Source organism: Falco rusticolus, chromosome 17, assembly GCF_015220075.1.
Source record: "Falco rusticolus isolate bFalRus1 chromosome 17, bFalRus1.pri, whole genome shotgun sequence".
NCBI lineage: Eukaryota > Metazoa > Chordata > Aves > Falconiformes > Falconidae > Falco > Falco rusticolus.
The window spans coordinates 2,709,026-2,724,556 of record NC_051203.1 but is presented as its reverse complement, the minus strand read 5'-3'; the positions used below and the strand labels follow the sequence as shown (position 1 = coordinate 2,724,556).

The 15,531-nt window shown below is 48.8% G+C and overlaps 1 protein-coding gene across 6 annotated transcripts in view; it reads left to right on the top strand.

Moving 5' to 3' along the window:
• Positions 1-15,531, top strand: part of ANKS1A (ankyrin repeat and sterile alpha motif domain containing 1A) — a 113,917-nt gene that overhangs the window by 53,201 nt on the left and 45,185 nt on the right. For 3 of the 6 annotated variants that reach the window (XM_037410116.1, XM_037410114.1, XM_037410113.1), the window contains 2 exons: positions 319-890; positions 14,485-14,532. In XM_037410116.1, coding sequence (XP_037266013.1) covers positions 319-890; positions 14,485-14,532 — 620 coding nt within the window. The remainder of the gene's footprint in view (positions 1-318; positions 891-14,484; positions 14,533-15,531) is intronic. The other 3 variants (XM_037410118.1, XM_037410115.1, XM_037410117.1) reach the window with 1 other exon arrangement.

The following is a 15,531-nucleotide window of genomic DNA, read 5'->3' as shown; positions in this document are numbered from 1 at the left end:
CTCTGCTTCTCCTACCTCACTTGCTCTCTCTGCAGGATATAGTTAGCACTTCTCTTAGCCTTATATAGCAAGGCCTGATAGTTAGTGTTAACAGGAATAAAACAACAAGGAGCGCTGCCAGATTGCATAAATCAGCCAGTGTTTGGAATTTCATAAATGCCATGACTTTGGGTACAAGTTGAGCATGCAGAACAATACTGAACTGTTCTCTCTTTATCTCTCCCTCCCTTGCTGAGGGAGGGCAGGGGGAGAGCTGGAATTATGCTGCTTCTTCCATGTTTTTAATTCCCCCCCCCCTTCATTTTCGTCCCCTTGAAGACCACAGGAGGAGCAGCGGCAGCCGCAGCCAGGACTCTGCCGACGGCCAGGACATCCAGGTTCCAGAGCAGTTTTCAGGATTGCTTCACGGTTCTTCCCCGATCTGTGAGATAAGCGAGGACCCTTTCAGGCTCGTTTCTTCCACGGAGAAAGGAGGCACGGAAGCTACAAGCCACCCACCTGCTATGCAGCTGGAGGATGCTGACTTCTCTGCCTCTGGATCAGTACGGACCAGCTCTCCGGACCAAAACCAGAAAGTAGTCTACGCAACTGTCCAGCACACGCACATCAACCGGGCGGATCCTGAGACTGTAGTCACGCCCCACGTGCTACAGCACCCCGGTGGTGCTGAGGAAGAGGGGGACAGAGCTGTGGGCAGAGCCCACCCAGGGAGCAAGCCCAAAGCCGAGCTCAAACTCAGCCGCAGCTTGTCTAAATCGGACTCCGATCTTCTGACCTGCTCTCCAACAGAGGACGATGCCATGGGGAGCCGGAGCGAATCGCTCTCCAACTGCAGCACTGGGAAGAAGAGGCTGGAGAAGTCCCCGTCCTTTGCTTCGGAGTGGGATGAGGTAAGGCTGGCTTTGCTTAAGAGCTGCTGTGCCGGGAGTGAATCCGCACGGCGCGAGCTCCTCTCTATCACACTGGCCTTTAGAGGGGGTCCTGGGTGGTTTTCATTAGTTTTACAAACTCTTACATTGCATTAAATGCTCAGTTGTAACTCTTTCAGGTGTGAAAGGCCAAGAGATAGGGTTAATTGGAGTGGGGGAGAAGCAGAATTGCAAGGAGTGAGGGGCTTTCCCAAGTTTTTGAGGTTGCTCAAATACAGGGCTTGATTTTTTTAGGCAAGCCAGATACTTTGGGCATGCAAAACCTTATGAGGGAGAGCTGGTAACGGTGCTCCCTGACAAATCTTTGTGTTGACCTCCTCTTCCAAATTCTTCCCCTGTGGACTCTCCCAGCATCCAGAGGAGACGTTTTGGTTCTGGGTCCCCGCTGCTGGGGGGTAAGCAGTGTCCTGAGTTCACGGGGATGGAAGGAAAAAGTAGTTAGGCTGTGTCTGGTGCATTTAATAGCTCCCACTTTCCTCTTCACATATTTATTTCAGAGGCTTGTTAGAAGTCACTTTATTGTAGTACAGGAGGCCCATGGATAGTTAAATATTTCATGCTCAGAAAGTTGGCCCTAGTGAACCACTCGGGCGAGATTAAGTGTCCCTCTGAAATTCAGCACCGCAGCATTACTGAAACATTCTTTGGAGATGATTCTCTGCTGGTAGAGCAGCAGCGCTGCGGAAGAGATAAGCTCGGATGAACCACTCTTTGTACACTGAAAGGAAATAAAACCCCTGGCGTGGTGCTGGGGGTGTGGAGCGGTGTGTGCCGGGCGTGTAAACCCCTGGGACGGTCGTGCCCCTGCTCGCCTGTCCTGCGTGCGCTGACTGGTGCTCAGCTGCCTGACTCGGAGAGAAAATCATCTTTGGTGGAAGGGGGAAGTATTCAGAGATGCTAAAAGCACCTCCTAGGTACGAGCCCATCCTTCAGTTCATGTTCTGCTCCTCTCGCTCCCTGCAGTGGTCCAGGGTTGCCAAATACATCTATTTTCTTCTGTAGCTGTTCTGGTTGTAGAGGCATTGCTGTTAATTACCTGGGTGAGTTGTACCCTGCCTGTTAATGAAAGATTCTACAGCAGCAGGCTTGTTAGAAAGGGCTGGGTAATTTTTGCTGTCCTTTTCAAGCCTAACCAAACTGTTTACAGCAAACATGGAAAGGGAAGAAGCCTCTGGTTTTACAGTGCAGCAGGACTTTACCGGTAGCAGAGGTCAAGTGTTGGTGTGCCTGTGCTTCCTCTGCTCAGAGAAATGAACCCGCAGATCTGCTTCCCCGCGCGTAAACAAAAAACATCATTTCCACCCACTGTCAGCCTAAACAAGCCACAAGAGGAAAATCTGCTTTTCCTTCCCGTTACGTTAGGTGAGGAAATCAGAGGAAGAATGTGAAAAATTCACATCTGGCTGCAATGGGGCAGGTCTAACTTTTTTTTTTTTTAAATTGTACTATCAAAACCTGACTGTTTTATTTGCCTGGCTTCTGGCATAATTTAACCGTTTTGTGGAATTGCTTTAATCTGGTAGTACCCTCCTGTGCCTAGAGCAGTGATTTGCCTTGGGGTCCCTTGGCTTTCACAGACCAGCTTCAACGATGCTGGACAGAGGTTTCTCCTCCCTGCCTCAGTTTCCCCATCTGCGAGATGGCAATGGCCTCTTTTTGCAGAATGTGCTTGTTCCCACTGAAAAAACACTCTGTGAAGTGAAATTTTTCTTGTAAGAAAGGAGACAAGGCAGCAGCTGGTGATTCACTGCCTTTAACCTGACTTGCCCTTTCATATCGTAAAGGCTGTATGGAGGCATTTGGGGTCTCGCTCTGACTTCTGGTGCAACAGTTGCAGTCTGATGCTGTCGTCAGGAGGGGCACAGTTCACGGGGCAGAGCTATTTTCTGTAGAAGCAGCATAAAATGGAGCTGCTGATAGTAGTTTATATGGCCAGGGCAGTTCTTGCTATAAAATATTCTAAATTAGACTCCTATGGCTGTTAAGAAATGGGAAAGATGCATCTGTGGGGAACACTTGGGGTTTTTTGCAGTGATTTGTATGCGCAGAAAGGGGCTGATCTAGCTGGTCATGATGGCAACAATGAGATTTCAACGTAAATGTAGTGCTGTTGTTGGAAGTTTAATTAGTTCCCTGAATGGGATAATGCAGCTGCTCTGAATTAGATGCAACTTGCAGCCTCTGAATTTACCAGGCTAATATAAAACCCTGTTGAGCCACCCCTGTTAGCAATGATTTGGCTCTTCCTCTCTGTTGAGGGGAAACAATGGCAGATTTATATGCATTATTCTCTTAATTTCGATAGTCTTTATGCAGGCAACTGAGGAGGAAAGTGATCCGTGCGCTGCTCTAAGCCACACACAGCTGTAGCAAACAAGCTGAGGCTTTTGCCCACTGGCCTTGCCAGCAGGAGGTGTGTCTGTTCGGGGTGCTGGGGACTTGGGGAGGGACCCGTTTGTGTCGTGGACAGATGGGATCCGTGGCAGAGGCTGAGCTAGCATCACTCTGGGCCAGGAATGACTCTGCTCGGCTAGTCGCGCCGTGGCAGGGAAGTGCAGGCTGCTTGGAAGCGAAGGATCACGTCCCTTCCCCAGCCAAGCGCTGCCGATGCCCTTTGTTGGAAGTGGAAGGTGGTGCCGGCTTTGCCAGAAGGGTGGGATGGGGAAGAAATGATTCACTTGGCAAAACTCATCCCTGTTCCCAGTCGCAGTTCCCCTGCTCCAAGGATCTGCCCAAATAACAGATGCCGGCAGTGCTGCGTTGTGCTCCGGGCTGCCAGGGGGTCTGTTGGGCTTGTCCCAGCTGCCCCCTGACCCACTGGCTCCTTCCCAGGAGCGTGAACCTGCACGTGGTGTCCTCCCCGGCTGCTGTCCCACAGAAACTCCTTGTGAACAAGCTGGAGAAATTAAATCCAACAGCGCTGTGTTGCCCAGGGAGAGGGGCGAGGACCAGAAGTGCTCAATCCAGCGCTTGAGTGGGAAGCGAGGTGGGGAAGAAGCGTGCGAGGGGGGGGGTAGAGCTCCTAGTCAGCATAAATATTTGAATCCTTCCAAACAGGGCTGAGGGCTAAAGTGATAAATTTGGTTTTCGTCATCGGCTCATAAATATTTAGCGGACGGGAGATGAGCACAAAGCAGTGGCAGCTCACTATGAATTTTGTATAGGAGAATAAACTCTGTTTGCACTCCTGCAGGAGGAAGGGGCCTCTTGGCGCCCGGCTTGGCTGCCAGCACCCTTTCCAGGGCGGATTAATTCGCATCTGCTCGGCCTTCCTCCTCCGTGGAGTAGCTCCAGCCCTGCGCGTCTGCCTGGGTTGGTGCACACGCGCTGCCGTAGCAAACCTTGCGTCACGCAGAACGGCACTGGAGTCCCCTGGAAACCTCCCACCCCCAGGGTGGGATCCAGGAGGGGCTGAACAGATTTCTCTCCTGATAAGCTATTTCAGGTCTCTTTGGAAGCAACATATGCACGTCTAATACGAATAGTGAGCTGTTTAACAAAAACTAATCTGCAATAACTTCGCTTTATTCTGAGCCTGTGCTATCTAATCACTCTCAGCCAGGTTTAGGTGTCGAACATTTCTGTCTCCCCCTGCCCCAGCTTCTCTTGTGTTTTGTTCTGTGTCCTTTTATCCATTTGCTGAAGAAGAGAACCTGACCAAGACGAAGTAAAACTTTATCACGGTCACTCACTGAGCTACCCCAGCTCTGCTGAGGAAGCAGCTTCCTGACAGTGAGAATAATTTGTGGGCTGTAGTCTTCCCCAGGAGGAATGATGGCTGGGCTTGGGGATGTTGTAAAAGAGTCCTCTAAAAACTGAGGGGGGGGGGGGTGGGGCTTGCGAGGAAGTCGGGCTGTGACAAATGCTTTCTGTCCCTTAGGTGCTGGCAGGTTGATAAAAGCGATGTCCTGTGCAGCCGCGCTTCACGCAGCACTGGGCGAGGTGATGAAGTGAAAACCCCTAAATGCAAATAGCAGATAAACGGGCTGTGTTTGTAGAGGAGGAAGAAGAGGGAAGATGTTTGGCTTTGGCAAAACGCAGAGATGCGTCTCAGCTGTAGGATTTTCCGTTTAGTGCCTTTATAAAAGGCTTCCGATGCGCTGCTGCTCCTGCCGTTATCTCCGCTGTTCATTTCTGCTCCGTACCCCGTCCTCCTGCCTGCGCAGCCAGGACACCCCACTCCAGGGTAGGGGGTGGGGGGTGGATTTTTGAGGATTTCGGTGTGGTTGGTTTTGATGCAGGAGACTCGTCCGTGCAATCCAGCGTCACCAGACTGAGCAGGGATGTCTGGAGTGGAAGCAGGGTGCTGTTGGAGTTGGCTGTTCTTCTCGGGGGGTTGCTGATGGTAAGAGAAATGATGTGTTAAGCGTTGAGGGGCAGAGGAGGAGGCAGGCTACTGAGAATTGGCCTCAGACCTGGCTCCTGACATTCCTTAATCCTCTGCTTCCAGCTGTCTGCTATCAAGTAAGTGGCTCCAATGCTGAATTTGTAATGAACGTTGGGCTGAGAGGTTCCAGCATCAATTTCACAAAATGAGGTGGCTGCTTTGTGTTCTGGCTTCAGCTCTTCTAGGAAGAGATTAAACCTCCTTCAAAAGAAACTTGGGGAACTGAATAAAACATGCACTTTAGCTTTATTTAGAAAAAAGGAGATACACAGTCTACCATTTTGCATTTCTCCCCAACCCCCCCCAAGTGAATTAGTTGAAGAATTAATGAATATTCTGTAGCTAATTATGGTGCTGGACAACCATCATCCGCTGTGAATAATCGTGGGGCTGCTCCGTGTTTCACTGTCGCTGCGGAAGGATTTCTCTCCCCTTGGCAGTAACTCTGGATGTGGTGTTTCACCTGTCGCTGGGCCATTTTGGGGGTCTTAATGTCACAGAAGGGTGGGTGCCAGGAGCAAGTGGCACATCTCTCCTTGCCTTCCATCAGAGGTTTTGAAGAGATGGGGAGCAAGTCCTTCGGGGTTGTGGCAGCTGTTGGGGTGCCTTTAAATACTTGAGCTCCATTAACCTTGTCAGGACTGCTTGGGTGCTTAAGTACCTAGCGGAATTAGTGCCTTAATTACAGGCTTACAGTTGAGGATTAAGAACATTTGCATTGCAATGTGAAACTTTAAAAGAAAGCTCTTGATGCAAAACCTGCCATTGGCTTAAAAGAAGCCCAGAAGTTGAAATTCAGAGCTGTGAGCTGGCTTTGAAAGAAAATGCAAATATTTCCCTTGTTATTCAGGGGGAGAGCTGCTATTTTTGTGCCTGGTGAAACTGCATCTTGTAAAAGCCCAGTGGGTTTTGTTCTGACAAGCTCCTGCAGCTTACCTGCCGTCAGGCTCCCCAATGGCCCGAGCTGTAGATCGAAATAGTGGTGTTTGGAGTGAAAAACACAGTTGAGAAGACCGCATGTTCAGCCTCTCCGTGTCCATGCCACCTACGGCACATGGGCTGGCCACGGGTGGCATCACTGGCTTCATCCTGTGCCTTTGCATGGTCCTGCATGGTCCGAGGACATCCCAGCCACGTGGGTCACAAGGCTCCTTCCTTGCTTGCCAGCAGCCTTTAGGAAATGGTTATTTTGGTTCAGGTGTTTAAATCTTCACAGTTCCCTTGCCCTGGGTTTGGCTCCTGCCCCTTCTCAGGGAGGTGTGCTCGGCGTGCTTTTCCAAGAGCTGACCCTTGTTTCTAAGCTCTCATTCCAGTTTTCCCTTGGTCTGTTCGAAATGTTTAATGATTTTATTTGTTTAAGGGAAAAGCAGCAATGTGGTCGGTGTTCTTGTTCTGAGTTCTGCTATACTAAACAAGCGTGTCCATCAGGATTTTAATCAAATCAGGGCTGATTATTCTATTATCTCCAGATCCCAATGTTTCCTCTTGTTTTTCCTGTGCTAAGGTCAGGAATTCTTACATCATCCCTTGTGTCAAAACTCTTTTCCCTTTGCCCCCAGCGGTGAGATTTCCTCCATCCTGATTAATTTTTTGAAGTGAAAGCTTTTGTCTTTCCGTGATACAGGTTTGCTTTGTCCCTATTGCAAATGGCCAGCCTGTTAAAATTATAAACCGATGCCGAACTAAGCAGATCCAAGCCAATTTACGTCCATTTACCAGTTTTATAGGTAAAATTGGTTGGTGTTCTGGTCTGAAAGGCGAATGTAAGGACAAGTGTAGCTTATTTCTTTGTTTAGCTTGAAGAATTATATTTGCCAGCTCTTTGAATCATATCAATTCATCTGAAACTGGACAGGTGTCAGGGGTGGCTTTTCCCAAAAGCAGGTTTGCAAAATACGATGCGACGTTGCGTCTTACCATGCCTGTGCGGGGAAGGAGGCTTCCATCCACGCTTCAGAAGGATTTGTGAAAGTGCCCTCAATACAGATCTAAATGCACAATGATTTCTTTCTCCCCTTATTTATAGGGTCACCAATTACAGGCTGAAGACAGATCTAAATTAGTCTGTGTGCATCCAGTGTGCTAGAATAATATCACGATTTCAGTCCGCTGCTGCTACGTGTTAACTTTTCAAGTGCATTAACTCAGTATTTCTGAATTGGAAGCTTTTAATTCTTCTATGCAAATTATTCCTGCTCTGATGGATATTTTAGTTATGTAACCATCTTGTGATCATTAGTGGTTTTGGGACACTTGTTTTTTTTTTTTTTCAGGAACAGAAATGTCTGGCTTCAGTGTCCTTACTAAATTCAGTCTTTCATTATGTTCTCTTCCACTTTACATCATGTCTTGCAGTACTTCAGAAGCTTTTATTTTTTAAAAGAATGTTTCTGGAGCTCTATCTCAAGTCTCCACCATGCTGTGTTGTACCCTACAAGCTGGAGAAAACCTTTGCACCGAGAGCCTGACGTCATTTTTGGCTTTGTGTGAGGATGCGAGTATGAACGGAGTCCAGCAGTCTCGCTCTTACGAGCAGATGCATTGTCACGTTTGACAGGCTGTCTTGTCGTGTTCATGTGGAATTTTACTGGGCGTGTGTCAACAAGGAATGTTTGGAGGGCTCTGAAACTGCAGATCCACCACACACCGGTTGTGAAATACAAATTTATACCCGAAGTACCTTTCCTGTCAGTATGTGTTCAGATTTGTAATTCGGGGATTTGTACAGAAACACAGAGTGGAGGGTGGCGTGAAGCACCAGTCCCTGAGCCTGATCGAAATGAGTTTCTCGGAGACCATTTGAAGCCAGAAAAATGTGTGCCTTTATCACTACTGACCAGTTGCAGAACATCTTGAAATAAATAACACATTTCATGAGTCCTTGCGTTGTGCGTGGAAAGCACGCGCTGCTGGAGGAGGCTAGAGAATGGGAACTCTGAACTTCAAGTGTTGAAATGTGCCTCGAACAACTGGCTGGCTTTTGTAGTTTAGCTTTGATTTAATAAATTGAGCATTATCTTTTCCAGGCCTTTGGTATTTGTTATGCTGAGCTCATAACACAGGCTGGTATCTTTTGTATACGCAGAATATATTGAGCGATGAAATACGAGGCTTCTGCTCTATGGGATAGCGATGTCGAGACAGTCAGCTGAAGCACCATAAACCAAACCAGAAATGGTTTATGTGCTGTCACCAATCTAGAAATGAGATTCATGGCCCACGTCCAAATTTCTCAGGACTACAGTGGCGCTAAGGAGCCAGCAGGTATTGTCCCAGATCCTCTTCCTCCTGCTCTTAACATTTGCAACTCCGTCCCTTTCAGGTGGATGCTGCGATCCAGCCATCCCTCTGCTCCGAGGGTCTGAGCAGCCTTGCTTCCACCCTCAGGGATGCAGTATCAGTTAGTAATGTCAGGTATCTATTAACCAAAGCCTTTTCTGGGGAAAATGCCTTAGCTGGCTTGTCTCTTCCATCAGCAGGATAAACTGGGAAGCAGGCTGGACCTAACTGCTTGTTGAAACAGCACCTGCTATATTGTCTCCCGGCTGAACGTCTGCACGCAGCATCTTCTTGGCTTGCCCACTGCCTGCGAGTGCCCTAATCACAGTGGTCTTTCGAGCCTGCATCGTGTTGGCTTTTAGAAAAGCTGCCGCCTTTTCTGTTGGCTTTGGCCCCTCTGTTGTTATCCGTGCTATTGTCATGTCAAACCTTAATTATTGCAGATCTGCAAAACCCTTGGAAGCCGCAGGGAGTTCAGCGGGCGCCCCGGGGTGCTCGCCATGCCTCGCTTTGCTGGGCTGTGGGCTGGAAGAGCAGCAAGTGCTTACAGATGCAGCTAATAAATGCGAAGCAGCATGTCGGATGTAGTGGACTTCATTTCGGTATGGCTCTCTGGGGAAGGCTGCCTGAGGTGTCTTTTTGCCGTGTGTTTCCTAGACTTGAAATGAGAAGCAGGAGGAGTTGGGCCAGTGCAATTATCGCTGCACCGAGAAGCTTCGAAAATGTAGAAGTATTATTGCCAGTTATGGGAGGTTGTGGTGTAAATTGGATATTAGTTTTGAGATGCTCAAAAAGGCTAGTTAAAGCTGTTTCTTCATTCAGTCCGTTGCTCTTGCACATGGTGCTGGTCTTTGGTCCCGTTTTGCAATCGCTGCCTGAGTCATTTGCTTGTGCTGACCTCTTCCGTCCCCTCCGGACCGTAGCCCGCATCTCCTGAGAGATGATTTCACACATTAGCAATTAGAAAAGAAAATTCTAAATGGTGATTAAATAGCTCTGCTTGCTTTTTCCTCCCAGCAACCCCAAAATAACTTGCTGCTGTTTACTAGGAAATCCGTAAAACAGTTGGAAACAGCTAGCAGCATCTCGCGTTCGGCTGGAGTCTCCTCCGAACTGACACAAACTTTCAACTACGATCCCGAAGGTTGAGAGTCAGGCTTTGTGTGCAGGAGCCATCCTCTTTCTCCAGCAGCCATACAGCTCCTGGTTGCTTTTACCTTTGTTGGTTTTGGGGTGTGTTACAGTGGTATCGGTACAAAATGGAAGGATCTGACAGAGGTGTTCTGCGTGTCCTCAGCATCACCCGTTGACCCAAGGTGCCCTTATTGTTCTCCCCTGCTTTTTAGAGCTAACCCCTTAAGCTGTAATGAGCCTGGTCACTTTGTCGTTGGGGGTGTTGTGCTCAAAGGGGTTTTGAAACTGTAGAAGCAGCTTGTCTGGTAGGTTTTTTTGGTGTTTTTTTAGAATTTTAAATCAAATCTGCCCCATCCCTCTGTTGTAGAAGCTTAGAAATAATGAAGTCCTAACCCTTGACACTTTGCAGAATTGCAGAAATTTAAAATACTGATAACCTTTAAACCAAACTTTGTAAGTAGCTTTCAAGAATAAATTATGCTGCTGGAACTGCTATCTTGTCTGCCGAGCTCTAGCCCCAGGCGAGTTTGTACAATAGGTTATGAACTCCTTAATAATAAGGATTTATAATGGGAATCCTGATATATTCGTAATTATGCTTATGCTGCAGGGTGTCATTATAATGCACTAATATCGTACATATGGTAGATAGCGTGCCATTTGTTTCTGTATGTTTTTATTTAATTATAAACTTTACTGCTTAGCGTTTCTGTTTCTTTGACGCATGTGCAGGCATGCTATAGCGTGTCTTCCTTGTGATCTGGCTTCTGGACTGATTTTCTGGACTGGCGATTTCTAAGCTGCCAGTTTGGGAAGGAGCCACAGAGGGAGCAGAAGGCATTGACCCCGCTCAGGTTTTCCCTTGCTCTTGCAGAAGAAGATGGGCAATGGTGCCTAGTACCAGAAATTGTATCAGAAGGGAAGGTAACCCCAGGAAGCACCAAGCAGGAGAGTTTTTGAGGAGAAAAACCCCGTTACATCGTCCCCAGGCGCTCTTGGTGATGACGCAAGCTGACAGTCCCCCCGTGTCGCAGAGCTGGGGATGCTGCTGTCACCTTTGAGGTGCTTTCCGTGGTTCAACAGTTCACCCAAGGGGGACCAAAAAAAAAACCAACCAAAGTTACTTTCTGCTGGTTTGGTTCCCAGAAGCAACATGCTGCAGTTGGATGTGTGTGCATATACATATGTGCACGTGCACAGGGACACCTAAACTCTAAATCGTGCTTAGATGGTACCATGGGGTTCCCCGTTCAGGCTGCCCAGCTATCAGGGGCTGATGCAGCAGTGAGGAGCCTCCGAAGAGCAATAGAATAAAACGATCTGTTACATCTCATTCTGTTCCTACCCGATTTAACAAGTCTGGAGTTGTTACAGTGATTTAAGGAGAAAACACTTCATTGGAGCTGTTTCTTCGGTGCACCTGAGTTAACTCCACGAGCTACTTTCCCAGGATAAAAGCCCAAAAGGGGCTCTCCTTTTATATCTCCTTTTTATATCAAGGCGTATCTGGATTTTAATGGTAATATTTGGTTTTTCAAAAATAAGCTTCCTGCAAAAGCGCTTGTGTTTGTGCGTGCTGGAAAGAGCGCGCGCTGCATGGGAAGGCTGGTGGACGTAGCCTGGTGTCTGAGGCACACTTCCAACCTCCTCCACACATGCAAACCTCCCCTCCTGGCTGGCTGCCTTAATTTGGAAGTGAGGAAGCAGGCATTTTGTCTAAACAGAGCTGTTTTGTGGGGCCTGGAGCCCAGAGCTTGGTTGGGGATGTGGGGTGTCGTGCTTGTGGAGCTGCAGAAGAGCAATGCAGATCATTGTCCGAAGCAGCTGGATGCTCTGCCCACCTTTTGTTCTTGAAGGGGATGGAGAGAGGGGGAAACTCTGCTTATAAACCTTCTGGGGTAGGGACAGCGGTAGCTCTCGACAATATCTGGTCGTCTGAACACTGGCATGCGAGTGTATATATTTATTTTTTTTTCTTCTCTCAGGACGACCTTGCTCTGTCCTTGGGAATCACTGATGCTGCATGCAGAGGCTGAGAACAAAACTTGTGCGTTTATATTGATGGTAAATGTAAGGGCTTTTCATCCCTAGGTGAGGTTTTACCAAGCCCCAGCAAGCTGCAGTATGGTAAAGATGCCCCTGAAACCTGGGTGAGTGAAACCTGGGTGAGTGTCCCTCTAATGGAGTGTTGCTCAGTTTTTTGTGCTTTCTGAATGAAGCTTCCTTTCCCTGCATGCAAATGAGTTGCTGCAGACAGCTCCTCTTGCATGAAGCTGTCTTTTATTTTGGAGATAAAAGACCCCAGGACTTGTTTAATCGTCCTCTGTATCTCTCAATGGACTTGCTGGCTCTGAACTTTCAGCGTTGGCTCTGGGGAAGGAAAAATTGGAGAGATTTATATGGAGACCACGGCTACACGGCTGTCAGGGCAGGGGAGTGGAAGCAAGCACGGCAGGGCTGTCTGCAGATCGGTGTCACTGCAGGGTCTCCAGGAGGAGGGTTCTTGGTGGCTTGGGTGCCTGGCACCACAGGCTTCACGGAGGATGCAGGACCTGCCCATCTCTGGGTCCCCTGCTGATGGTGCAGGGGGGTATTGCAGGAGAGGAGCTGGTTTGCATCCTGCTCGTGTAGAAAGCCGTGAGGCTTCTGCCGGGAGCGCTGTGAGGTGGGGAGTTACTCTGCAGGACTCCGGTGTCGAAAGGTCCTGTCTTGCCAGCAGGGCAAACCTCAGCATCCAGCGTGTCCTCCGAGCTGGCTTGGCTTTTGCTGTCCTTCTCCAAACAAATACCTTTTTTGCCATTAATCAGAACTCAGGCGCTCAGGGTAGTTTGTTTTAAGATAAAGTTCTGTTTTGGAGTAAATTGCCAGTTGCTATGTTTTTGTGGCTGCCTGCCTGCATGGAAGAGCTCACCACTTCCCCAGCCCAGGGATGACTCCCGGCCGCACCCAGCTCCTTGTTTTGGGGTATTTTTATTTTTCAGCAAAATGTAGGCAGATGTGAAAATAAATTGGTGTGCTTCAATCCTGGTGAGAGCTTTATAACTCCTTCCCGTCGCATCCCTGGTTTTGGTGTTTGATGGAGAACAGTCTCCCATCCTTGCAGCCTTTCCTTCTCCCAGGGTATTTCAGCTCTGCCGTAATTTGTTTCCTTTCCTGGTAGGAATTCAGGGATCGTTGGCCAAAATATAGCGTGGAGTTGCTACCCATCTGGATCAGGAGTAACGGATACAATTGCGTTAATTTGGGAGGCAAAACTATTTTGCAATTTTACTTCTGTGGGTGTGAAAATAAATTAAAAAAAAAATAATTAAAAACCTACCCCAAACCCACCCCTCAACCTGTTCAGAGATGGACGCTTGGTGCTTCAGTGGAAAAAACCAGGTTAAGCCAAAACAAATCGGAACTGAGTGTTCAGGCTATAACCAAGTCTGAACAGCAGCGCTATATTTAAACATGGTATTTTTGTATTTTAATAATTAACCACTGGGAAAGAACAGCCTAAAAAACTGTAGGGTAGGCTATTTTCAAGGTATCTTCTCTTCCAGCCCCATCTTGGTGCTCTAGAGTGCAGTTGAGGACCGCTTGTGGAGGACAGGGATGCTTAAAAGCATTCACCCCCTCTTTAGGTTTGTGTCCTTTCCCTGCGTTCTTACCTTTGCGACCTCTGAACGGTTAAATCAGCAACAACCCGGTGTTTGAGTTGGTGTGTGACTTGGGAGAATGCTTTCTTTTCGTAGAGAGCCGAGGGCATGAAGCAGGATTTCCCTTTGCATTAATTGTCATCCAGTTTTGACTGTGCATAACCGTGACCGCCTCTGGCTCACCCCGACGGTTAGCAAAGCACGGGTTGGGAAAGGTAATCCTTCGCCACGTGATTATTTCATTCCGGGTTTATATAGCACAAGGCAATTCCCTGCTTTTGAGGAAAAGTGCGCGGGTGTGTTAGCGCTGAAGAAGCACCTGCGGGTCCTCACCGCGGCGTTTTGCCTGCAGAGTTGTCGGGGCCAGGCTCGGAACCCAAAACGCATCACGTCCCTCTTGTATCGAGGGAGGGCAGTGCGATGGGAATGAGTGAACTCAGCCTGGCACTCAGAGTTCATTTGCAGTTTGAATCCAGCCATGGAAAAGGGATGCGGGGAAGGAAGCGAATTTTTCACAGTGTCAGACCGTGGCGCCCTGCCCTGGGCAGCGGAACTCATCCAGCCCATCAGGAGCGGAGCGAGTCGCCATCTGCATTCACGTTCTCTTGTCTGCAGCTTTTGAGCACCTGTCACCTCGGTGCAGGGGGGAGAAGTTGGGTTTTGAAAACCTTTTTCTACATTTAGAGGAAGCGGAAAGGTGGGGGAGAGTCCTTTTATCCTGCGCCATCCTCTCTAGGGCCGTAGTTCTGCAGCTGGCGTTGCTGCTTCCCAGCCAGAACCGCAGCAGAGGAGCTGACCTTTCTTAAAACGAAGTTAAAACTTTCTCTTCTTTCATAATGCAGGATGAAAGAGCGAAAGTCCAAGTGGGTAAGGGTGGAAGAGGGCATCCAAGCGTGGAGTGCAGTGGGGGCGGGCGGAACGCTGGCTCTTCGGATGCAAAAAGTGCTGGGAAATAAATAGGATTTTTTTGTAACGAGCATCTGATGGGAGGGAGCTTACCTGGCTCTTGCCAAATAGCGGTCAGAGTTGTAGCTCTGACCAAAGAGGGGCTGCAGATGTGGGCTTTGAACCTGCCACCGAAACATGCTCTTGTGCTCTCTGCCTTTCCCAGCAGCGCCGGCAGCAGCCCCCGCGCGTCTCCAGAGCCGGGTCCCAGCACAGCGTAAGAGATCTGCAAAGCGCTTGGCCTCCTCTGCTGCTGGGAGGGACTGGAGGGAGCTGGGGCTGCTTGAACAAACAGCTTTTCTCCTCGCCTCCTTTCTTCCCTCCCTCCCCACCTATTTTATTCCCCACCACCACCCCTCGGTGACTGGTTATAATGAAAGCTTGGCTGGGACCAAGTGATTCTTGCTCCAAATGATCCCATGAGACTGAAGAACCTCCCAGGCTTCAAGATCCACTGAAGTAAACATCTCTCAGATAAAGATCCCAGACAGTCGTAGGTACAAGAGCGGCTCCAGCTTAGAAATAAGTCTTGTAATGAAGCTAATTGACATAAATCTTCAAAGCTTCGTGCCATTAAACTTCTGGAGCTTGAACTGAATTGACCTCCAGACCCAAATTCTGCAGCGAGCCCTCAGGGTTGTGGCAGTGTCCCAGAAATCCTGCCGCAGCTCGGGTTCGGTGCCTGCTTATGGAAGGGAATAAAACAGTCAGCACCCGAAGCCCTTGGGCTTATTTGGAAATGAGGCTTTTTATTTTGCACCATCCAAGTATTTCCCTCCAGTCTTGCGTGGCCTTTCCGTACCGATGATGCATAAGGGCACGGTGAAATTTTAAGGCTTTGCTGGGGAGCGTTTGCTGCTTCGGAGGGGCAAAAGCAGGTAAAGCGGGTGCTTCTTGCCGAAATGATACCTGGCAAAGATGTGCCTGAAGCTCTTGTGTAAATCGGCAACCTCTGCTGAGAAATACGAGGCAATTGCTAGTCCTCAGTTAATTCGCATTGTCTACAGGCTTGAGCAAAGCTGCTGCATCGCTCACGCGTCCTTCAGGCTCCGTCGTGGCTAATGAGAACGGGGAAAGCTCTAAACCCAGCCTGCGGGGGGGAGCGGGGCTGATGGAGTGAAGGTGACTGCCACAGCCGCCTCCAACGGAGGGAGACACTTGAAAAGCATAATTGGGGTAGAAGAAATACTCAGCATCGCAAGGCAGACTTTAAATT